Below are 21515 nucleotides of genomic sequence, written 5' to 3'. Positions count from 1 at the left end.
GGGGCGGCCTGCGCTCTGGTGAAGGAGAGCGTCAGAGCCGTACAGTGGGTGCAGCTATTCGTCTCGTCGCGGTGGTTTGCTCTGAGGTTCCTAAGTCACGTGGCATTATTTGAGGCGCCGGGGGAGCTCCAGGCATCTCGCAAGCAACGTCAACCTCACCTAACTATACATCACCCCAACTCCCCCTCTCAGCCATCTACATACTCCCTTTAACCTCTCTCGACTGCTTCTGACAGCCGGAGAGAATCCTCATCACCCTCACCAACAACTCAAACCCCCGACATCACCGCCGCCATGCCCGGCTTCGATTTCTCCAACCACAACCGCAATGCTGCTCTGCACGCCCAGGGCGTCCCCCTCCCCAAAGCCACGAGCACCGGTACTACAATCGTCGGCTGTATATACGATGGGGGAGTTGTGATTGCCGCCGACACACGAGCAACCAGCGGGCCCATCGTAGCAGACAAGGTCCGTACACCACCTCCCAGCCTCGACCCTCCCCTCCCCCATTCCTCCTCCATCTATACTAACAATCTTTCTCTACCTATTAGAACTGCGAAAAACTTCACTACATCGCCCCCCAAATCTGGTGCGCCGGCGCTGGCACCGCTGCCGACACCGAATTCACGACCGCCATCATCTCCTCCAACCTCGAGCTGCACGCGCTCTCCACGGGCCGCAAGCCCCGCGTCGTAACCTGCATGACGATGCTGAAGCAGCACCTCTTCCGCTACCAAGGCCACATCGGCGCCTACCTCGTCGTGGCGGGCGTCGACCCCACGGGCGCGCACCTCTTCACCGTGCACGCGCACGGGTCCACCGACAAACTCCCCTACGTGACCATGGGCTCGGGCTCGCTCGCCGCCATGTCCGTCTTCGAGACGCAGTGGAAGAGCGCGCTGAGCAAGGACGACGCGGTGAAGCTGTGCGCGGACGCGATCCAGGCGGGTATCTTCAACGACCTGGGCAGCGGGAGCAATGTGGACGTGTGCGTGATCACGGCGGAGAAGACGACGCTGATGCGGAATTACATCACGCCGAATGTGCGGGAGAGCAAGGCGCGGAATTATCGGTTCAAGCGGGGCACGACAGCCGTGTTGAATGAGAAGGTGATTACGCGGGAGGAGATTAGTAAGTATGTTACGGTGCACGAGTTGGATGAGCAGAGCGTGGCGGGGGTTGGGGAGGTCATGGATGTGGACTCGTAGGTGGGTCAGGTCGAGGTAGGGGATGAGAGGAGTGGACGGTGATGAAAGCAGTGTACACTGGGCGTTTGGGCGACGATCATGCTTTCAGTCTATCCAGCGGTAGAAGAGCAGGTCAACAGTTCGTAATATTGCAATCATGAATGCTCGAAGCATGTAGTCCAATGCTATTCTTTACGAGCTACATACGTGCTACAAAGATAGAGGAAATGAAACGATTTCTTTTCCACTGCCCCTTACCTGTGCCCTACGCCAAATTGAGGAACCAAATCCAGTCCCTTTTGAGCCTACCATAGTAAAGACGAAACCCGAAAGCCACTCACTTGATCCTCTTGTCGATAATACTAGGCCCGTGCTCCTCGTACTCCTTCTTCGAGATCCATAGCTGGTGGAAACTGCCCAAACTCGCCAAGATACTGCCACCGATCCACGCAGCATACTTGCGCTCGATCGTGTTTCCAGGTGCAATGAGCCTGATTCGTGGCGCCGGGAACATTTGCGAAAGCTCGTTGTTGATGCGATCCATAATGCGGTATGTGAGCGACGCGCCGCCAGTGATGATGACGTTACCGAGAATTAATGGGCGGAGGTCGACATCGATGTGGTGGATGGCGGCTTGGACCATGCGGGGGATCGTCTGTTCGTCTTTGGGGCGGGGGTTGTCGGGGTCCTAGTCTGATGTTAGGGCTGGCCTTACACGATCATATCCTAGGGAGATGGTGGTACTCACATGCAACGCCGATGAAGCATCGAACAAGCCCTCCGCAACCTTGAACCTCTCTGCGCTAAACAGCTGGTTGTACCCATCTGGCATCTCAAATGGCCTGCCCGGCGCACTCTTTAGCGATTCCTCGGTTCCGGGGACGCTGAGGCGGTTTGGTCCGTTCCATGTCTCTACCACCGACTCTTTGAACTCGGTCAGGACGCGCTCTTCCTCGAATCTGCGGAAGGAGGCAGTTGGGGGGACCTCGAATTTCTTGTAGATGGCTTGAGCGGGGGCGCCAGCATCGACGGGTGATTTCGAGGCAACCATGAAGTGCGGCGTGAGAGGGACTGGGGGTTGCGATTGCGCGAAGATGAGGCGGAGCTGGTTCGACATGTAGTTTCCAGCGAGTGGGGATTTCTGGACACCTGAAGCTTTGTTAGACCTGCATTCCCATAGCTTATGGGGCATCGTACCTTTCTTGAGCACCAGCCCATCCACAATGGGTGTGACCGTCGTCGTGGAGGCTCCAATATCAATGACGATGCCTGAAGCCTTCCCCGAAGCAAATCTATCTCAAATATCAGTATACCGCCTTCAGCTGCCCGTGATGATTCGCACCTACGCGGCCAGTACCCCAGTCTTCCCCAGATAGAATGCCGGAGTCCCCCAATCTTCCATCGCAATCTCAATATACTTCTCCCGCGCCTTAGCCGAGCTCAAGCCTGGCTCTGTCATGAGCAGCGGGCTCTCGGCAAGCGGCTTCTCCGCATCATCCAGCCCATCCATATCCACATCCATCTGCCCATTCTCCTCGCCATTTGTGCCATCATTCAGCCCGTTCTTGGTGGGGTCGGTGGGCCGCTGCCCCGTCAAGCGCGACGTGATCGCATACTCCCACAGCTTCGTCGCCGTGTCCCAATCCTCGACTATGCCGTCCGAGCTCCATGGGTTCTTGATTTCGAGGTTCGGGAGCGGGTTGTGAATCGAATTTTCGCCGAAAAGGTATTGGGACGAGCCTGAGGCGGTGGGCGCAATGCCGTAGTAGCTGGGGATGACGGATTTGGGGATGTCTTCGCCGGCGAATCCGGCGCGGGTCGAGGAGTAGCCCGGGTCGAGGACGATCGCTGAGATTTCGTCTGTCGCAGAGTTAGTGAAATAGTTTGGATGTATAGTGTGGTGGGTGTCCTACCTCCCGCGTACTCGTTCGTGTTCGGTGCGGTGGCCGAGCTGGGATTCATCGTGGCCGTCGCGGAGAAGCGCGGGGGGTTTAGCTAGATAGACGACGGATCCAGGCGGTCAATTGACGCGTAGAACGCCTTCTTCTCGTGTTTTGCGATTGGCGTGGGCGGAGTGGTTGCGGAGACGTTGGAGAGGCATGTCGAAACGCTGAACTTCAAGAGGCTGGTCAGACGACGTCGTCTCTCTCCTTTTCAAGTCTCCGCGCCTCTTGCTTCTCCACAACACTTCTTGACGCTTTGTTTGGGCTACTGACATGTCCAGAGGACGCACGAAATCATGACTTTGCTTCAATTTCTGCGGCAGCTTTATTCCCTCGACACGCTCGACACCCGCTTCATAATATCAGCCACTGCTCCCCCCAAGGAGGCACTTAAGGAAGCTCGCTTTGACCCAGCACAGTCTTCGCCGGGAGAGAATGGTCGCAGTCAGACGAAAGTAGGAAGCAGTAGTGCACAGAAGATAGCAGAGAACGCCCGCCCTTCACAATGGCGGACCCCCGAGTTCTATATTTACTATGTTATATTCATTCTCGTCGTCCCTATGATGTTTAAGGTTGTATGCGATGTCTCGAAAGGTAAGATATAGCGTATTCTCCAGTCTCTTTCTTTGATCAGTCCTTAATCGGAGGCCAGAATCCCATCCGAATTATCCTAAATTCGCCAATTTACTCTCGGATGGCTGGATCCCCGGCCGGAAAGTCGTATGTCACCTATATCTTCTCTTTCCACTTTCCTTCTTACTTACAAGGTCAGGATGACTCCGATGCCCAGTATGCTGGCTTTCGACAGAATCTGCCGTATCTATTCGTTGTCGTCCTTCTGCATCCGCTCCTTCGTAAGGCCTACAACTACCTCACAATGTCAAACATATACACGCAGGTGTCGAGCAGCCCACTGACCATGGGACTGTCTCCATCTGCCGCTGCAGATGCCCGACTAGAGCAGAGAATATCGTTTGACTTTGCCTTTGCTGCCGTTTTCATCACTGCTCTCCACGAATTTTCCGCGTTGAAGATCCTCTTGATACTGTATCTCAATTACAGTATTGCTCTGAAGTTGCCGAAACGGTACATCCCTGCAGCGACCTGGATATTCAACATTACCGTTCTCTTCGCCAATGAATCTTTCCGGGGTTATTCGGTTGCTGCAATATGGGCGTTTGTGCTTCCTCAGTCTCCTTCGGCAGATGGCAAGCTACCTTCCACCAACTGGGGGCAGTGGGTCGATAGCCATGGAGGATTGATATCTAGATGGGAGGTTCTCTTCAACATCACAGTCCTACGCTTGATAAGCTTCAACATGGACTACTACTGGAGCTTGAATCTTCGGGGCGGCAGTCCCGTCGAGGTGGGTTATTTCTCCCCTTTACTTACGTTCAATCTAATGGCCTCAAGAAGAAGCAACTCGACCCCTCGAATCTTTCGGAGAGAGACCGCGTGTCTGTCCCAGCAAAGCCAGCCGACTTCTCCTTCCGGAACTACTTCGCATACATACTGTACTCACCACTCTACCTTACTGGTCCGATCCTTACCTTCAACGATTATATCTCCCAACAGCGCTATCGTCCCCACAGCATCAATGCCACCCGTACAACCATGTATGCGATACGGTTCGTTGTCGCGCTCTTGACCATGGAAATCATGATCCACTACATGTATATGGTCGCCATCTTTAAAGCACAGCCGGCCTGGGAGATCTACACCCCCTTCCAACTCAGCATGCTGGGGTACTTCAACTTGAACCACATCTGGCTGAAACTTCTTCTTCCCTGGCGGTTCTTCCGCCTGTGGGCTCTCCTCGATGGCGTCGATCCTCCGGAGAACATGGTCCGATGCATGAGCGACAACTACTCCGCCGCTATGTTTTGGCGCAATTGGCACCGTAGCTTCAACCGTTGGATTGTCCGGTATATCTATATCCCCATCGGCGGCAGCGGCACCACAGGTCTATGGGGCAAAGCGCGCAACATCGGTAATTTCCTCGCCGTCTTCACATTCGTCGCGCTGTGGCACGATATCCAGCTGCGACTGCTGATGTGGGGATGGCTGATAACGCTGTTTATCCTTCCTGAAGTCATTGCTACGCTGCTCTTCCCGGCACGCAAATGGCGGAGTCAGCCGAATGCGTACCGTGTCATCTGCGGTGTTGGCGCTGTGGGGAACATCCTCATGATGATGGTCGCCAATTTGGTAGGGTTTGCGCTGGGAATCGATGGGCTGAAGGGATTGATCAATGGGATCGTGGGGAGCTATTCGGGGTTGGGGTTCCTTGCTGCAGCGTGCGCGGCGCTGTTCGTTGGTGCGCAGGTCATGTTTGAGGTTCGGGAGCAGGAGATGAGAGACGGGATAAGGATGAAGTGCTGAGGTGGTGCTCGATGGAGTTGTCAAAAGGTTGGTAGAATCAGTTGTCTCTAATGTTTTTTTCCTCATTGCAAGCGGTAAGGTTTTGCCAAGGACAATCTGCCCACGTCTCCCAAGGTTGCAAGTCTGGTCTGAATGGCTACTTCCTCGACTCAATACAGCTCTCTCCCAAGGTTCGGCAACGGCTGTTTTCGCTTGCCCCCTTGTCATCTTCATCACCCAACTTCCATCCCCATCTCAACACATACTATTTACAGTCTTACCATCGACCAGCAACGTACAGCCATCGTCACATAGACTTGTTTAGTGCGGCATGTGAGTTCTGGGCAAGCTACAACCTTGACGCTTACAATTATAAGAGTTCGCAGCCTCCATCGTGAAACGTATCAACTACCGTGTTTCCATCTACCGGCCAGCGCCTACCCTCCTTTACTACAGCAAGCAAAGCTTAGACAAGATACAAGTACGCTCTAGACGCGCTGCACGACCGATTGTAGACACTTGAAGATCCATACGGGCGCATCCATTCCTTTAGGCTCAGCCAGCATCTTTACACACTCACGCCTCGCCCAGGATACTGCTTCACACTCCCGCGACACCCTTATCCACCATCTCTACTCGGTATCCGCTGGCGAAGCATTGACGCCTCATGCCGGGAAGGTCAACTCACTAGGGATCCTGCTTTCGAGGTTGTATCCACACTCTTCCAGAGCCTAGCCACAACGTAAGTGCCCAGTCAGAAGTCTTTGTATTGTCTGTCGACATCTTGGGTGCCCCGACCCGCTTTCAGGAGTCAAAACAAGATGGAAATTAGCTGTTTCGAACGACCTGTAAACTAGCCGGGCCACCTCAGACGGCCGTGGCCTGGGATAGCATGCACCGATCCCTGACAGAAGACTGCACATTGACGAAGTATTGGACTTCCCCTGTGCCTATTGCTAACACTACTCTAGTGAAGCGTCAACGCGGAACTCTTGTTTGAGAGCTCATGACTACCTCAATAGCCGCTGTCACGCCGGCTATGCTCGACGACCCTGAGGACGAAGACCTCGACCAGAACTTGCGACAAGGTAAACCCCTCGTTTCTCCTCTCTCTATCGAAGTTTTTCCAATCGACATTGTTGTTCACGACGACCCGCCCGAGGATTCAATTGGCGCTCGCGTAGCTACTAGAAACCGACGGACGGAGAGGCATACTTTTATAAAGCGTCTCGAGAAGGATCTAGCACAAGATCGACATCAATGTGGGGGCCGGCCTATGTTAAGGTTCTTTGCTTACACAAGATGGATCGCTTGTGGGAGACCCTCTCCTGCTCTAAATTACTTCGGCCGCTTCGACGAAAAATTCATGCCGCCTACATCCTTCGTCTTCTTCCCTTCGCTGACCCCACAAAATCATCAGATCCCGAAAACGTCGAACCCGAGCGGGCACCTATCTCCGCAGTAGCAGAGCAAGGAGCAGCATCCTCAACTTCGGTAACACCCTCAAATACAGCGTCAGATGTGCCCGCTGTTCCGCTCCGGAGCTATGACGAAGTCATTGCCGAAAACGAGTCCCTGCGGAAATATTTTCAAGATCTTCAAGTCCGAGACATCCTCTACGCGGCGAACGTGGAACTGAAGAGGGAGATCCAGAGTCGAGACTTCCGACTCACTCACACCCAGCAGGAGGTCGAACACCTGAGAAAAGAACTCGAGGCCCTCCAGAAGCAAGACCCAAACTATGCCCGTATAGAAAAGGGGTACAGGGAATTTGCCAGCCAAAACAAGAGGCTGGCGCTAGCGAATGCGCAGAAAGACATGAGACTTCTCGATGCCACTGGCCGAGAGAGACATGCGATGCGGAATCTACAACGGCAGGCTCTGGAGATTGCGGAGGCCAATGCACAAATTGAGAAGCTGGAGCATGATCTCGATTTCCAAGAGAATCATAGGGCGGAAGCGGAGCTGCAATTAGAAGACACTAAATCAATGTTGGAGAGATTGATGGTTGAGAACGAGATGCTTAGGGACAGATGCCAGGAACATGGAATCTCGACGAGTTGGGATGTAGATGAGGATGGGAATGCTATCGAAATGGAAGACGAGGGCGAGAACTCGGACAAGGAAGAGCAGGCTACATCCGGAGAACACGAGTCCGTCTCATTCTCAACTCATTCCTCCACTTCTTCCTCGGAAAAGGAGCACGATCCCTCGCCTCCCTCAACTCCCCGCTGCTCTCCTCCCCTATCTTCTCCCGCCTCTGCCACTCTCTCAAAACGTTCTCGTGTCCGCCTAGGTGAACCCGCTACCCAAGGCTACGACAGAAATGCCATCACTCCCTCAAAACGCGTTCGTTTCCAGCTAGACGACCCTACTACGCACACTCCCGACACAAACGCCATGCACGCCGAACCCGAGCTCACACTCGACAATGTCCCTTCCCAACTGACTCCCTCACGTTCTCGTCAGGAAGAAGCCGCGGTGCGCTCTTTGTTCGCTTTGACGGCTGGCTTCACTGTCCCGCAGAAGCGGAAAGCGAGTGTTAAGAGTTGCACTTTGCTTTAGCTCGCCCGGTTCACTCTTCTGTTGCCAAAGCTTCACGTCCGCCGATGAGAACGAGGAGAGAGGGCCTGGATGTCATGTGCGACACTAAGATGATAGAATGTGGTAATAGGGGGTTGTTTGAATTGGGCAATATATGATCAGTCTCGCTCAACCTTGTAGTCAATGCGATTCTCAACAGGCAACGTGAATCTTAATAGTCAACGTAATTCTTAATAGTCAATATGATTCTTAATAGTAACGCTTAAGCCTTCCTCCTCACATATACATGATGGACGTTGAAACCAAAAGCTACGTAGTTTCCAAAGGACAAAGGCTGCACGTATCCTACATCCTTGACGCGTAGTCATCGGAATGTGGAGCTCACTAGCAGCTCCCGAAAGGCCATCGTACGTTCAGACAGGTGTCCAATCACATCCACAGCACACAACACCAGCACAAAAGCTTCCCCCACAGCTCTAGAACGTCGCTTGATGCGCTTCAAGGGACATAGCAGATATGCGACTATCAATTTGGACAAGCCTGAAACCCTACCGGGTCGGTGAAGGATATTCTAGGTGTACCTGAACCAAGCCTGTAACCCACAATTCTAGCTGTCAATTAGTGCTATACTAACGCACCATACCGGTTTTATGCAGGCGTAAGGAGACTTGCGAGATTGTCTTAGTACTATGAAACTGAAAACCCTCCCTCGGGCCAGACCATCAGAAGCCCATCGGTCCAGCGTTAGTTACTCCATCGCGGCCCATTATCCTCAGCCTCCCAAATCAACCGCTATATTCACCTACGTCTCCCCAGCCTCAGCACCCAAGCCCCATCTGGCTTCTAGATCGTAATTGCCACCCGCCTTGCTTCCACACACACCATGGGCACACGCCGTATAAACAAGTCATGCCCCTCGCCCATTTCCTCTCTCTCTCTATAAAACGCCCACCTCACACACTTTCTTCTCTCACAACCCTCCCTTCTCCCTCCTCCTTCAGATAAGACACGATCAAGAAAGTATCAACGAAACTCCACACCACCATGCCTCCTCTCACAGCCCTCTCCCTCGCCTCTCCGGGCCCCGCTGTCCTCCCAGCGCACGCCGCCATCCCAACCTGCCCCGCCATCACCACCACCATCACCACCACCATCACCGCCCCCGCCCCCAGCCAAACCCCAGTCGTCTGCCCCTTCTGCCCCGTCTGCCCCGGCCGAGACCGCGAATTCCCCTTCATCGCCACCGTCACAACCCACGGACCAGCCCCCGGCGAGGACCACGTCGTCACCCGCACCCTGGATGTATCTTCTCTCGTCGCCGACTTGTCCAGGGCTAGGTCTCGCACTTTGAACCCTCCCGGAAATACCCCCACCCCACCCCAGCCGCTGTCACTGCCGCTACCGCTACCGCTCCCGAGGGTGCTCCTACTCCCGCCGGCAGCGCGCCCAACGGCGATGATGATTCCAAAGATAGCACTGACGGGTGGCGCGAGTAAGTTCACGCACGCAACGGCAACAGCAACGGAAACGCCGCTGGTCACCCTGTCTGACAAAAAGAACGCGATTAACGGATCTGAGGCGGCGCGGATGCGAGAGCATGGGCGGGAGTGTGAAGAGTGGAGAGGGAAGAGGTAATGGGAGTGGCTGGCGGAGGGGGCAGATAGTGTAGTTAGGCCCTCCAGGGGCGGACGAGAAGATGAAAAGTTTATGGTTAAACATACTCGATTGTTGTGTCCACTCGTCTGACAACGCCGGATGTCGCCTAGCAGGTTATCGTGGTCAATGGATGTGGGGTTCGACCGTTATGTTGGCGGGACTGTGAGCCCGTCTCAGACACCGAATAAATCTTACTCACGCCAGCTCTACGCAGACTTCTCGCCCTTGCCCATCATCTCCCCATCGCCTACTCATCCAGTCCCAGTCTCTCCCTCAGCTCGGCTTTCTCCTCTGCACTCATCCCCTGCCCCACCTCCTCAACTGTCTTCCACATCTCCTTCACAATGTTGGTCCTGCGCCCAGCAATCCCCTTCCACACCTTCCACTCACTGTCCGCCTTCTCTTTTTCCTCCTTCTTCACAGGCCTGATCTGCCCACCCCTCAGCGCGCCAAGCCGTGTCTCATAGTCCTCTCTCTCCGCTTCGAGCTTAGCAATCGAAGAACGCAGGTCCGAGGTCGAGAGGGTAGTGTTCAGACTCGCCAGCGACGCACGAAGGGTCTTCGCGGAAGCGGTCGCGGTGGTGGTTTCGGCGCGGAGAGTAGAGATGGTGTTGTCGATTTCGGCGAGGTGCTCGGGGGTGACAGCATCATCGACGGACTATTCGGGGGAGGTCAGAGATGGCCGACAAGAGAGAGCAGATGAGGCAAAGGTTTTTGAGGGCGGGTGTATTGTTACCTGGACGCAGTGGTAGACAATCTGTTTTCCTGTTGGGAATTAGCGAAGAGGTTCGGGAGCTGTACTCGTATCTAGGAGCATCAGGAGATGATACGGAGAAGAGAATACAGCGTACCGGAAGCCCGTCCTTCAATCTCCTTCTTCTCGTGCAGGTCTTTGAGGATCTTGGCCGCAGCGGCTGCGGCGAGGTCTACGTTAGCTACGATCGCGAGAAGCGAAAGCCCGCATGGACTGGAGCAATAAACCTTTCGTCACTTTGTTGTGTAGATTGGCCGAAACGTCGGTAGCCTGGTCTTGCTGTTAGCATCGTTGTCTATGATGTGTGCAAAGGGTTGAACATACCGAATACGGGCGGCTTTGAAAAGCACACGTCAGACTCCATCCATGGACGCGTGATTTGTGAGAAAGGAAACATCTGATAATAGACTCACTTCTGTTTGCCTACATTGCGCTGTTAGTAGTCAAACTTCCTCACGTCTTTGGCTACTGGATGAGATGACGCACGGAGATAGGTCAGGATGGTGTCGGCAGCAGCATCCCCAGAGACCTTCTCGGTCTTCTCCTTGCGAGGCGCCATGGTGTTCTTGTTTCTAGAGTGGAATAGACCTTGAAAAGATGCTGGAGGAAGTAGGAAAGGAGGTTGAGGGAGGGATGTGGAGAAGAGAGGATGTTGAAATTGAATGGTGGCGACTATCCCAAAACCGCAAGGCTAAAAGTCACGGGGCGCATCTCCCACCACCAACACCGCTACCACCTTTGCACGCTGGTATAATAATTCGAATCATGATTATTCGTTACCAGTGTACTTACAAGGATCCAATGTCCTGCAACTCGCCATAGAACAACCCACGCTCGTTTTTGTAGGTTTATGTACCCAGGGTATTATAGGGAATCCATTAAAAGCCATCAACAATCATCACAGCTCATTCAAACATCCGGAACCCCAGAGCACCGCTATGCAATCACCTCGCCCAATGCATCATCAACAGAAGATAAAGCCGTAAATGTGCCTTCTTGGCTCACATGACAACCTGAGATTTGTTAGTATGAGATTCGCGAATTCATCAGTGGATGTAACAAAAGGGTCGCTTACGCATTCATTCTCTTTCCCGGGCTGACTAATACCCATCTCGTCGAACGTCTTTGGTCCCTTTCCAGGTGGGTGCGCAGCAGCTGGCTTCGGAGCGGGAGGAGTGGCAGCGGCTGCAGGCGGAGGTCTGGAGACTTCACCAGGCTTCTTCGCCTCACTAGGCTTCTGCTGCTCGCTAGGTCTCTTCTGCTCACCGGTCCTTTGCGATGGAAGGTCGCTCTTGTCGTTCTTAGGAAGGGGTCTCGGCGTTGACTCGCGACCTGATGAACTGGGCCGTGATCCTGGACGACCACCTGGAGCAGCTGTACTTGGTCGGTCGAGTGGCCGGGCGGAGCCCGAACGTTCCTGTCCGGGTTGTACAGTGGATGATCTAGCATTAGCGAGGCTTTCCTGTCGTGGAGGTAGCTTGCCGTGCTTCGGAGCCAGAGGTGGTGGTGCGAGAGGTGCCTCAAATCCAATATCAGGTAGGGTCGGTTGCCCCTTGTTGGGGTTTCCACCTTTGTTAGGATTGCCGCTGGCCTTCTGGAGTTTGTTTCGACCGTCCGGCGGACTTTGATATCCGCTATCAGGCCGTGATGGCTGCCCTCCATAGTCAGCAGGACGAGGTGTGCCGTAGGGCTCTGGGCGTTCCACACTCGGTCCTCCAGGACCACGGTATGCCCTCGGGTCTGGCGGATATCCACCAGATTGAGCACGCTGATCACGCGGATCTCTGCCTCCTCCCCGACCCATGTTATCCATGCTTGTGTATGGTAGCAATGGTATCGGCCCCATATTTCCTTGCTGGTATGGAGCCAGTCGTGGTGGAACACCAGAGACGGGTCGATCGGCGTATAGATTAGGATTGATGCTGAAAGCCGACATAGGTCGAGAGTTGGGAGGTGCTGTCGAAGCCGACCGTAGTTCGGGAGCGAACCCTCCTGCTATACTCGGCCTAGGGCCCACTGGAAGAGACATATCACCCATGGGGTATGGGGTCGTCGTGCTTCCTCTATCGTACGGAGATGGTGCGCCTAGTGTGGAAGCCCTGGCGGCTACAACCGGAGGCTGGTCAGATATCGGATATGGTGTAGAACTTGCGTTGCGGTCTGGAAGTCTAGAAACTACGGGCGAGGCAGCGTCCGATCCCGATCCGTAATCAGAAGGACTATCGTCAACGATAGATGGCAACTGCGGTGCTGCAGCTTTCTGGAGTCTTGCTGGCCGAGCTCCACGCATTGAGCCATACTGTGATTTGATCTTCTGGATGGCAATATCTTCGTGATCTTTCTTGTTGAGAGTTTGTGATTTCGAGATGCCCTCCAGTCTTGAAATGGCATCCTTGTTACCAGCACTTGCAGCCTTCTGATACCACTCTGTAGCCTTTTGAATATTCTTTTCCGTCGCCATGCCGATTTCGTTAAAGTAGCCCATAGCGAATTGAGCGGTGGCCAGATTTGCAGCAGCGGCTCTCTCGGCGTAAGCATATGCTAGTTCTTCGTTCTTCTTGAAATCGTTCTCGTATCCGCAGAGGAACCATTTGCTAATAGCCATATCCGCGTCCGCCTCGCCCTGCCGGGAAGCAAGCGCGTTATAGTGCATTGAGAGCGTAGGGTTGAATTCACAACCCAAAGTGCATAATTCATATGCAGAGCCCATCTTGAGTTGGGCCTTCGCAAATCCAAGGTATGCAGCTTTCTCGATGTTCTGACGCGCTAGCTTCTCGTCATACGGTAGGTAGATTTCCGGCACGTTAATTTGGGGTAACTCTCGCGCTTGTAGCATGCCTAGGACGTAGGCACCCTGAGGTGCGTTCTCGTCCGCTGTCGCCGCAGCCTGCCGTATGAGCTGGATACCCCTGGCATAATCCTGTGGCTGGCCATGTTGTCCTAGTAGTGTCATCATTCCGAGGCGGTAGTTTGACGCTGAATCTCCAGCTTCCGAGCCTCGCTTGTAATGTACGAGAGCTTTGATAGGATCGTTCGACTGTTCGAATTGCATGCCCATACGGTACTCTGCCCGCGAATAGCCCTTTTCCGCCGCACGGGTATAGCACCTAAACGCGTCTTTCTTATCCACTCTCATACCAAATTTGCCAAATTCTAGCCACATGCCCTTCATGAACTCGGCTTTAGGGTGGTGTTGGTCCGCGAGGAATCCCACTATGTTCATAGCATCCACGCGTAATTGATGTTCTACTTGGGGTGTATGTGGTCTTGGCGGCTGGGTAGCTGCCACTCTCTGCTCGTGAAGCTGCGACGCGTCCACATATGCCAGGGCATCCTGGGCCCAAGTAAGCTGCATCTCCGGGTCATTCGAGTTCAAGACTGGCACGCGCGCATTTTCCAGCACAGCCTCCTTCTCGTCGTCCGTGGGTGGTACATGTGCGAGTCGGGTTCGGAGTTTGGGGAATGGCGAGAAGTTGGGCAGGTCGGAAGGGATTGCAAATTGGTTGTAATCGTGGGATACGGTACTCTGTTGAATTGGTTGTACGGGTACAACGGGCGGCTGTTTGAAGGTAGAAGATATACTGGCGTTCCTCTGTGGCCAATGTCCCCCTCCTGGTGGCCCTGCTGGTGCCCCGCTTTGTGCTTGTTCACTCTGGTAACTTGAGGTTCGCTGCGGGAAAGCGTTCGCGGGGGGCTCATTATACGATTGCGGCGGTTGTGGAGGCATCGAGTTGCGAGGTCCGTTGGCCTCGAGCTCAAGATGTGCGAGGTTGTCCTGCATATTCTCTGGAACCTCCGGCATTATTCTATCCACCACAACTAGATCAGCTCCATTGTTTCCAGGCGACAGAGCAAGAGTGTACCAACCGCTGAGGAGCCGGGGATATTAGTTCAGGTCCGGCTTGAGGCATGTAGTAATCGTCGAAGCCGCCGGGCACGAAGGTAGCCCCCAGCTGGGGCTGCCCTTGGTTGTAGCTCATGCTTGATATGTCTAGCGACTGCTGGAATACTTGTTAGTTGTGTGTGAAAGGTTCGAGGGTCGAGGTGGAGGTTTGCTGCAACACCACGTCGCATGAGGTGACTCCATGGGCGAGGGGTGAGACAAGGCAAGAAAGGGAAATCTCTCAAGAATTACGTACCTCTTAGCAAGACACTCTTGGTAGAAGTTAGGGCTTCGCGAGGTGTAAATAGCTAGACGCGAGGCCAAGCCGGCAGCGTTGCAGAAGCTCGAGTAGATCGCGGAGTTGGGCTCGGATGAAGACGCGGCCAGGAAGGGGGCGGACTCGGCGGGCAGACAGGACAGTACAGATAGTAATAGAGTGAAGAAGGGACTGGAGGGTTAGGTCATGCTCATTTCTAAGACAGGTTGAAAGCAGCCTCGAGGTATGTCTTGGAAACGGTCAGATGGTGTTTGGGGTAGCGGGGTGAATGAGGCTCTAAGAAGTATCACCTAAGATCATCCGTGCAAAGTTAGGGAGGGGGATCCTGCTGCTGGCAATCCTTCCGAATCCTAGAGGAGGCTCTACTATTAATGTGCCCCTTGGGCTGCCGTTGAGAACAACACACAGACTCGAGGCTGCTGCTGCGCCATCCGGCACCCAACGAGGCTGAGCTTCCAGCCCACGAAACGAAACCCTTTTGCGGAGCTGGCGTGAAACAAGCAATCCGGTCATTGCTTTGGTATCAGAAGCTGAGAATCCATGTGAACGAGGAGATTGCAGATGGGCAACCGCACTTGCTCTGTCTTCCCCAGCTTCGAGACTGGCTGCAATGTCACACAGCAGAGAATAACAGCATTTCACTGCAATCACTCACCCATTGAGATTGCTCTCTTCGCATAAGTTTCTGCTCAGTCTAGCATTTTGTTTGCGCAAAACGCTGTGCCTTCTTCACGAACCCGTGCCCACCGAATGAAGTCTCCGCGCGTATCTCTTACGTGACTATTTTCTGTTTCAGGCCAGCTCCCGGAAAACACGCAATCCTTGCGCTCCATGATCTGCAAAACATTGTTTCAGGAACAGGGCTTGGTGTTGGGGAGGCTTCACGAGAGCAGGCAGTGAATGTGAATACATAAAGTGCTGACCGTAGCGGCTGCTCCCTCTTACCACAGCCTAAGCACGTAACCAGGAACCATAAGCCTCTCGTAAGTCTTCGGGATCCATAAGACACTTGGAGGCGCCAGTCAGAACAACTGCTACAAATATAACCCCTGCTCATCCGTTGAAGCTGAGACTGCTTCATAATAGGCGAGCTTTAGTATCGTATCCGGCGTCTTCCTAGAGTCTTGTTGTAGAACTGTGTACACCTGTACATACACTCCTCCGAGGCCACCTCTGACACCGTTGGCAAGATATACAAAGGCTGCATTCAACCTGTTGCCCGAGTTGTTGTTAATACATTAAAGCACCACGAGCAACAAACGTCACAGAAGCACTAAGAAGCGTCGAAAAGGCAAATAAAGGGTTCGTGCTCGGCTCTATCTCTGTGCCATCGGGTAAGACCAACTACTTGATGCTCTGAAGAACCTCATGGCTGAAGGACAGAACTAAATTGCCTACTAAGAGTTATTTAAGAAGGGTACGAAATAAGGCATTCAAGAATAAGACTTGATAAGATCACAACGAAGTTGCGCCCGCAACATTTTACCATACTCAGTAAAAGTGACTAAAGGTGGTCTTACCCTTGTACGTACACGGGAAGACAGTGTTCTCCCGCTCATAACTCTCTCCCAAGTCGACAACAAACCAATCCCGTTTGTATTCGCCGCTTTCTGGGCCAACGACGGTCTCCCTAGTCCGCGAAACACTCTTCCCGTCCATATGCGACCGCTCTACTGCGTTTACTTCCGCAGCACCAAGACCTTCGACAGGGCCAAACGCAGGACAGGCCTTCAGGACAAGATTTAACCTGCCATCCATTGGAATCCTCTTAGGCAGCCAGCGATAGTTTCCGTGTCGGACTTGTACTGGCGGTAAGCTTGAAAGAGGTAACTAGGGAGAGTAGTAGAGCTCGGACAGCTACCCTGTGAAGCCATGTTGGCCGTCCTCTGGTCTGCTCAAAGAGCGGAAGCGGAAGAGGAGCAGAAGATGTAAACGTCTAGGCTAGGCCGGGAGAAGACGAAGGAAGCGAGAATAGACCTACGAAAGTGAGGTGAAGAATGAAGATTAGATTTAAAAGATCTCATCCTTGGCAATGCATTCACCACAACCGATAACAGCCCTGGCTAAGAAGGCCTCGCTCGAAGACACTTGATAGTTGCACATCCGATGGAAAAGGTCTAGCAAAATCACCAGTCGCAGGAAACTACGGCGAGAAACTCGCAAGGACTCTACTATCTGAGGTGGCCTAGCAGGTTCACCGACTGCTGAATCAATCAAACTTCTCATAAGCTTTGAAATTTACGCCTGTGTATGTGATTATTCCGATCACGTGATAACAAAAATGGAGGACAAAAGATGTCAATTCTATATAGGAATCTAGCTAGGCTATATACACGTAGGTGAGGCCCGTGCGGCCTCCAATTACACTAGATCTATAGTAGGAACACCTCCTACTATAGATCTACATTTCACGTGTATATAAACCTATACATCACGTGTTCCTTACATCACGTGTCCGGGTATCAACGCTGAGAATTCCACATGTATTGAGGCACTTCTGACCGTAGTAAACATACATACATGCATCCATGGCGAGGCACTGTATATACCTCTCGACGAGGTTTTCTAGATTTCTCGATTGATACCATTGGATGGATTTCGATGAAAAGAAAGGAGAAGCAATAGCCCGAACAGCAAACAGGAAAGGCCCGCCCATTCACGTGATCTGCACGCAACCGCGCTTTCCAGAGCGGCAGGGCGGCGGCGGCTCTTCTTCAACAGTTCAAGACCACCCACCGCTCTACCGCAACCCAAACCCCAAACACCCTTCGCCAGCACAGATACTGCCCGCTACTCTCGCAATACTTAAAGCTCGCATCCCCCAAACAAACAGCTCCTAGACCGCAGCTCATCACCCACGCATACCCCGCCAACATGTCTGTTGTCTCGCTCCTCGGCGTCGAGGTGAAGAACAACCCAGCCGCGTTCGACGCGTCTTACGAGTTCGAAATCACATTCGAGTGTCTGGAGAAGCTGCAAAAAGGTAATCCTCCTGCACTATCCTCATCCTACGCGTTGCTAACCCTCCAGATCTCGAATGGAAGTTGACCTACGTGGGCTCCGCGACCTCGTAAGTGCCCGCACTTCTCCCCCATAACCCAATACCACTCAATCTGCCAAGATAATCTAACCATGCCCCTATAGATCTGAATACGACCAAGAGCTCGACTCCCTCCTCGTCGGTCCCATCCCAATCGGCATCAACAAATTCATCTTCGAAGCCGACCCACCCAGCCTGACGCGCATCCCCGCCAGCGAGATCCTAGGCGTGACTGTCATCCTCCTCTCGTGCAGCTACGACGGACGCGAATTCGTGCGCGTGGGCTACTACGTCAACAACGAGTACACGGATGAAGCCCTCATCGCTGAGCCCCCGGCCAAGCCCATCATCGAGAAGGTGCGGCGCAACATCCTCGCGGAGAAGCCGAGAGTGACGCGGTTCGCTATCAAGTGGTATGTCTGCATAACTCTTACCTGGGAAATTGACACTAGTCAATTGAAGCGAATGGACACAATGCTAACCGATCTACACAGGGACTCTGAAGAATCCGCACCCCCAGAGTTCCCCCCAGACCAGCCCGAAGCCGATGCCGTCGAAGCCGACGGCGACAAATACGGTGCCGAAGAAGCGGAGGAGGAAGAAGAGCTCATCGAGATCGCTGAAGGCGCCACCATAGGCACTGGCGATGGAGACGAAGAGATGGCTGGCGCCGACGATACTGCTGGACCCGTAAAGGAAGACGACGCCGAGTCCGACGCCGGCAGCGAGGACCTGGGCGAGAGCTCCGAGGATGACGACGAGGAGGAGGGCGAGGAAGAAGGTGAAGGCGACGAGGACATGGAGATAGACGAGGACGGTGCCAAAGCTGAGGACCCGCCCGCAAACGGAGCGGCGCCGCAACCACAGCAGCACGCGGATGTAATGGTGCACTAAACGTGCATCTTTTCGCGTGTTGAGACAACGTAGCTAACGGGATAGCAGACTCTGACTCCTGAGATGGTTGCTTCTACAATTGCTCGACTTGATCTAGCTATTAATGCCGATCCCTTGCGTGTCTTTCAAAATCACCAAAGCCTTATAGCGCTTCATGAGGCGGCTTTCGGCCCCTTGGATGAAGTGGATCGAAGGCCTCCTAGTTCATGATCCATTCCGAGGCCTGCTATTTATTATGCAGCTATCTTTTGGATCGCTAGCGCTCTATTTCCTTACTTGAGCGTGCTTTGTCTTACTCTACTGGCGGCATTGGGCTGCGAGGGCGTGGGGCTGCTAGTGCTATGGGTTGGATAGCGAATACACTCTGGGTTACGATACCATGCACTTCCTTCGCTGCTTCCTTGCCGTCTATATCCACGTCTACGTCGCCTTCGATGCCGTTGCAAGAAGGGCGACGAAGTATAAATCAACCGTTTCGAGCCGAGCCGTCTCAGGGCAGTACACTCTCATCGTACACTGTTTTGCCTAACTAGCTGCGCTTCCACCAAGGCACTTACGTAATACTGGCAGGCTCAGCATTTCTATTCTGATACCGTTTGAGGTGTCTTAAAAAGCTATGAGGCGCGTCCAAAATATCAATGTACCAATTTTTATAATATACCAGAAGAACTCAACCGGTGCTAGGCTAGCGTACATAAGCAAGTGCATGCTTGAGCATAATAGAGAATTCTTAGAACAGAGTTCGCACGAGTGCTCCGTGGCTCCGTTGAACCTAAAGAGGCAGTGTATTCTGACTCCGTGTGAGGTTGCTTAGAGAGCTACTAGGCTTGTCAAAACTGTCGCTTTCAGGCTTTGATTACGTATTAGAGAACCGAAAGCGTGCTAGGCAAGTGTATACAAGGCCTATAATCAGCGTGTTTATAGTGTAAATACAAAGGGTATCTAGCATTACAAGCTTCGCGTACAGAGATCTACGTAGATTCCGAGTTCTGCGGGAGCCGGAAAAGTGTGCGCCGAGAGCGTACTGCGCGGTTTCGAGCGTGTCGCAAAATTTACTAAAAGATCTGGTCACGTCTTACACATCCACTGGATTTCGGAGGAAAATCTATGAAGCTCTAGACCATTTGATGGTGCCTCCTCCAGCTCCAGTCCGGATAGATCACTGGTACCTTCATGTAGATGTCGAAGTCGAAGGGCTCGAAGCTGGTGTATCGTGTGCTCGATAGAACTAGTTTTGTGAACGGCTCTAACACGTGCGCCTTGTTCCAAGAGGAAGTTCACCAATGCTTTATGCCCATTTCGGGCTGCCAGATGTAGAGCAGTGCCCCTCGTGGTAGGATTTGTATAGCTGACAGGGGACTTCTCAACTCGAACTTCAATACTTCATATACTGCATGCCAATGTTAGCTCCGTGCTCTAGCAGCAGCTGTACTATTGCTGCGTGCCCGTTGCGTGCTGCTAAATGAAGGGGTGTCTGTGATCTGTGATATGACCGAGAATAGCTGAGGGAGCCTTCGTCTTCCTCCTTACCGTCGTCGAATTGATCAATGTTAATACTGGTCCCGAGCCATAGAATTGCACGAACGAACAACCTGAATATCACCATCCTTGGCCGCTTGACGAAGTAAGGACTCATTTGTCAAACCCTGCTGGAGGCCGTGCTCTATTGTTTTTTCAGCGTCGTTTTCTGGGCATGGTGTGAGTTGCTGGAGGGGAGACACGCCATGTGCAGCGAAGAGCTTTAACAGCCCCTCCTGCCCTTTTTCGGCAGCTTTCCCTAGCAATTTATTCACAACTTTGTTCTTCATACTGTCATCCAAACGTCTTTTCTCGAGAAGCATTTTCACTATGGTCTCATGCTTCCTCTCGGCCGCATACTCCATCGGTGTCTTGCCACAAGCTCGGGAATCTGGGTTCACAGTGTCGTTCGCAAGCAGTAGCCTCACGATTCCTTCGTCGCCTTCTTGTGCGGCATACGACAGTGGAGTTCGTCTAAGAAAATCGGGCAAGTCTGGCGCTGAGCCTTTTGCAAGTAGTATGCTCACTATTCCTTCGTGGCCTTGTTCTGCGGCATATAATATTGGAGTTCGTTCATGTGTATCAAGCAAGTCTAGCGGTGAGCCATTCACAAGCAATAAGCTTACAATCTCTTCGTGGCCTCCTTCTGCGGTATACGACAGTGGGGTTCGATCCGTTGAATTAAGCGAATCTGGTAGTGAGCCTTTTACAAGCAGTAAGGTCACAATTCCTTCGTGACCTCGTTCTGCAGCATATGATAGCGGAGTTCGTCCACGTAAATCGGGCGAGTTTGGCGGTGAGCCTTTTGCAAGCAGCAAGCTCCTCACAATGCCCTCGTGGCCTGATTCTGCGGCATATGATAGTGGAGTTCGTCCACGTAAATCGGGCGAGTCTGGCGATGAGCCTTTTGCAAGCAGCAAGCTCCTCACAATGCCCTCGTGGCCTGATTTTGCGGCATACGACAGTGGAGTTCGTCCATCGTGATCGGGCGAGTCTGGCGATGAGCCTTTTGCCAGCAGTAAGCTCACAATTCCTTCGTGCCCTTCCTGTGCGGCATACGACAGTGGAGTTTGTCCATCGTGATCGGGCGAGTCTGGCGATGAGCCTTTTGCCAGCAGTAAGCTCACAATTCCTTTGTGGCCTTGTTGTGCGGCATATGATAGTGGAGTTCGTCCACGTAAATCGGGCGAGTCTGGCGATGAGCCTTTTCCAAGCAATAGGCTCACAATTCCTTTATAGCCTCGTCTTGCGGCATATGATAGTGGAGTTCGTCTATCGTGATCGGGCGAGTCTACTGGTGAGCCGTTTGCAAGCAGTAAGCTCACTATTCCTTCGTGGCCTTGTTCTGCGGCATATGATATTGGAGTTCGTTCACGTGTATCGAGCGAGTCTAGCGGTGAGCCATTCACAAGCAATAAGTTTACAATCTCTTCGTGGCCTCCTTCTGCGGCATACGAC

At 53.1% G+C, this 21515-nt stretch overlaps 8 protein-coding genes across 8 annotated transcripts; 4 read left to right on the top strand and 4 right to left on the bottom strand.

Annotated features, from left to right (window-relative positions):
• Positions 1 to 152: 152 nt before the first annotated feature.
• On the top strand, positions 153 to 1445 carry BDZ99DRAFT_467992 (N-terminal nucleophile aminohydrolase). Its single transcript, XM_033721142.1, has 2 exons — positions 153 to 468; positions 552 to 1445. The coding sequence occupies exons 1-2, from the start codon at positions 295 to 297 to the stop codon at positions 1206 to 1208; spliced, it is 831 nt and encodes a 276-aa protein (XP_033570844.1). The 5' UTR covers positions 153 to 294; the 3' UTR covers positions 1209 to 1445.
• A 79-nt stretch (positions 1446 to 1524) lies between these two features.
• Positions 1525 to 3149, bottom strand: BDZ99DRAFT_399175 (Actin/actin-like protein; the record flags this gene model as incomplete). The annotated part of the gene is made up of 5 exons (XM_033716120.1): positions 1525 to 1875; positions 1936 to 2336; positions 2385 to 2479; positions 2534 to 3047; positions 3101 to 3149. The coding sequence occupies 5 exons, from the start codon at positions 3147 to 3149 to the stop codon at positions 1525 to 1527; spliced, it is 1410 nt and encodes a 469-aa protein (XP_033570843.1).
• A 212-nt stretch (positions 3150 to 3361) lies between these two features.
• BDZ99DRAFT_575932 (glycerol uptake protein 1) lies at positions 3362 to 5512 on the top strand (the record flags this gene model as incomplete). Its single annotated transcript, XM_033728520.1, has 4 exons — positions 3362 to 3724; positions 3783 to 3850; positions 3903 to 4496; positions 4544 to 5512. The coding sequence occupies exons 1-4, from the start codon at positions 3427 to 3429 to the stop codon at positions 5510 to 5512; spliced, it is 1929 nt and encodes a 642-aa protein (XP_033570842.1). The 5' UTR covers positions 3362 to 3426.
• A 629-nt stretch (positions 5513 to 6141) lies between these two features.
• Positions 6142 to 8298, top strand: BDZ99DRAFT_164705 (uncharacterized protein). Its single transcript, XM_033712899.1, has 3 exons — positions 6142 to 6233; positions 6463 to 6579; positions 6912 to 8298. The coding sequence occupies exons 2-3, from the start codon at positions 6498 to 6500 to the stop codon at positions 8054 to 8056; spliced, it is 1227 nt and encodes a 408-aa protein (XP_033570841.1). The 5' UTR covers positions 6142 to 6233; positions 6463 to 6497; the 3' UTR covers positions 8057 to 8298.
• Positions 8299 to 8666: 368 nt separating this feature from the next.
• On the bottom strand, positions 8667 to 9669 carry BDZ99DRAFT_546507 (uncharacterized protein; the record flags this gene model as incomplete). The annotated part of the gene is made up of 1 exon (XM_033726873.1): positions 8667 to 9669. A coding segment is annotated over one exon (681 nt), but the record flags the coding sequence as incomplete, so codon positions are not given.
• Positions 9670 to 9846: 177 nt separating this feature from the next.
• Positions 9847 to 11076, bottom strand: BDZ99DRAFT_164640 (TBPIP-domain-containing protein). Its single transcript, XM_033712898.1, has 7 exons — positions 10932 to 11076; positions 10859 to 10868; positions 10770 to 10782; positions 10673 to 10715; positions 10543 to 10605; positions 10428 to 10456; positions 9847 to 10349 (listed from the first exon to the last, which is right to left on the bottom strand). Exons 1-7 carry the CDS (start codon positions 11002 to 11004, stop codon positions 9939 to 9941), a joined length of 642 nt encoding a protein of 213 aa, XP_033570839.1. The 5' UTR covers positions 11005 to 11076; the 3' UTR covers positions 9847 to 9938.
• Position 11077: 1 nt separating this feature from the next.
• On the bottom strand, positions 11078 to 14673 carry BDZ99DRAFT_164639 (uncharacterized protein). The gene is made up of 4 exons (XM_033712897.1): positions 14585 to 14673; positions 14313 to 14446; positions 11521 to 14251; positions 11078 to 11458 (listed from the first exon to the last, which is right to left on the bottom strand). The coding sequence occupies exons 2-4, from the start codon at positions 14423 to 14425 to the stop codon at positions 11447 to 11449; spliced, it is 2856 nt and encodes a 951-aa protein (XP_033570838.1). The 5' UTR covers positions 14426 to 14446; positions 14585 to 14673; the 3' UTR covers positions 11078 to 11446.
• A 2806-nt stretch (positions 14674 to 17479) lies between these two features.
• On the top strand, positions 17480 to 18539 carry BDZ99DRAFT_398943 (histone deposition protein Asf1; the record flags this gene model as incomplete). The annotated part of the gene is made up of 4 exons (XM_033716103.1): positions 17480 to 17588; positions 17636 to 17675; positions 17750 to 18058; positions 18140 to 18539. The coding sequence occupies 4 exons, from the start codon at positions 17480 to 17482 to the stop codon at positions 18537 to 18539; spliced, it is 858 nt and encodes a 285-aa protein (XP_033570837.1).
• Positions 18540 to 21515: the final 2976 nt, after the last annotated feature.

The sequence above is a fragment of the Mytilinidion resinicola genome (genome assembly GCF_010093595.1).
Source record: "Mytilinidion resinicola strain CBS 304.34 unplaced genomic scaffold BDZ99scaffold_25, whole genome shotgun sequence".
NCBI classification, from domain to species: Eukaryota; Fungi; Ascomycota; class Dothideomycetes; order Mytilinidiales; family Mytilinidiaceae; genus Mytilinidion; species Mytilinidion resinicola.
Note: the sequence above shows the minus strand (reverse complement) of the source record. Positions and strands in the feature narration are given on the sequence as shown.

What these genes read in the sequence shown, in the direction of transcription:
- BDZ99DRAFT_467992 (XM_033721142.1), top strand. Translation starts at nt 295, where the DNA reads ATGCCCGGCTTCGATTTCTCCAACCACAACCGCAATGCTGCTCTGCAC. An exon ending in GGCCCATCGTAGCAGACAAG is followed by an intron (nt 469 to 551) that starts GTCCGTACACCA and finishes TCTACCTATTAG; the next exon opens with AACTGCGAAAAACTTCACTA.
- BDZ99DRAFT_164640 (XM_033712898.1), bottom strand. Translation starts at nt 11,004, where the DNA reads ATGGCGCCTCGCAAGGAGAAGACCGAGAAGGTCTCTGGGGATGCTGCT. An exon ending in ACACAACAAAGTGACGAAAG is followed by an intron (nt 10,606 to 10,672) that starts GTTTATTGCTCC and finishes ACCTCGCCGCAG; the next exon opens with CCGCTGCGGCCAAGATCCTC. An exon ending in GATTGAAGGACGGGCTTCCG is followed by an intron (nt 10,457 to 10,542) that starts GTACGCTGTATT and finishes AATTCCCAACAG; the next exon opens with GAAAACAGATTGTCTACCAC.
- BDZ99DRAFT_164705 (XM_033712899.1), top strand. Translation starts at nt 6,498, where the DNA reads ATGACTACCTCAATAGCCGCTGTCACGCCGGCTATGCTCGACGACCCT. An exon ending in CGACCAGAACTTGCGACAAG is followed by an intron (nt 6,580 to 6,911) that starts GTAAACCCCTCG and finishes CAAAATCATCAG; the next exon opens with ATCCCGAAAACGTCGAACCC.
- BDZ99DRAFT_164639 (XM_033712897.1), bottom strand. Translation starts at nt 14,425, where the DNA reads ATGAGCTACAACCAAGGGCAGCCCCAGCTGGGGGCTACCTTCGTGCCC. An exon ending in ATATCCCCGGCTCCTCAGCG is followed by an intron (nt 14,252 to 14,312) that starts GTTGGTACACTC and finishes TGTGGTGGATAG; the next exon opens with AATAATGCCGGAGGTTCCAG.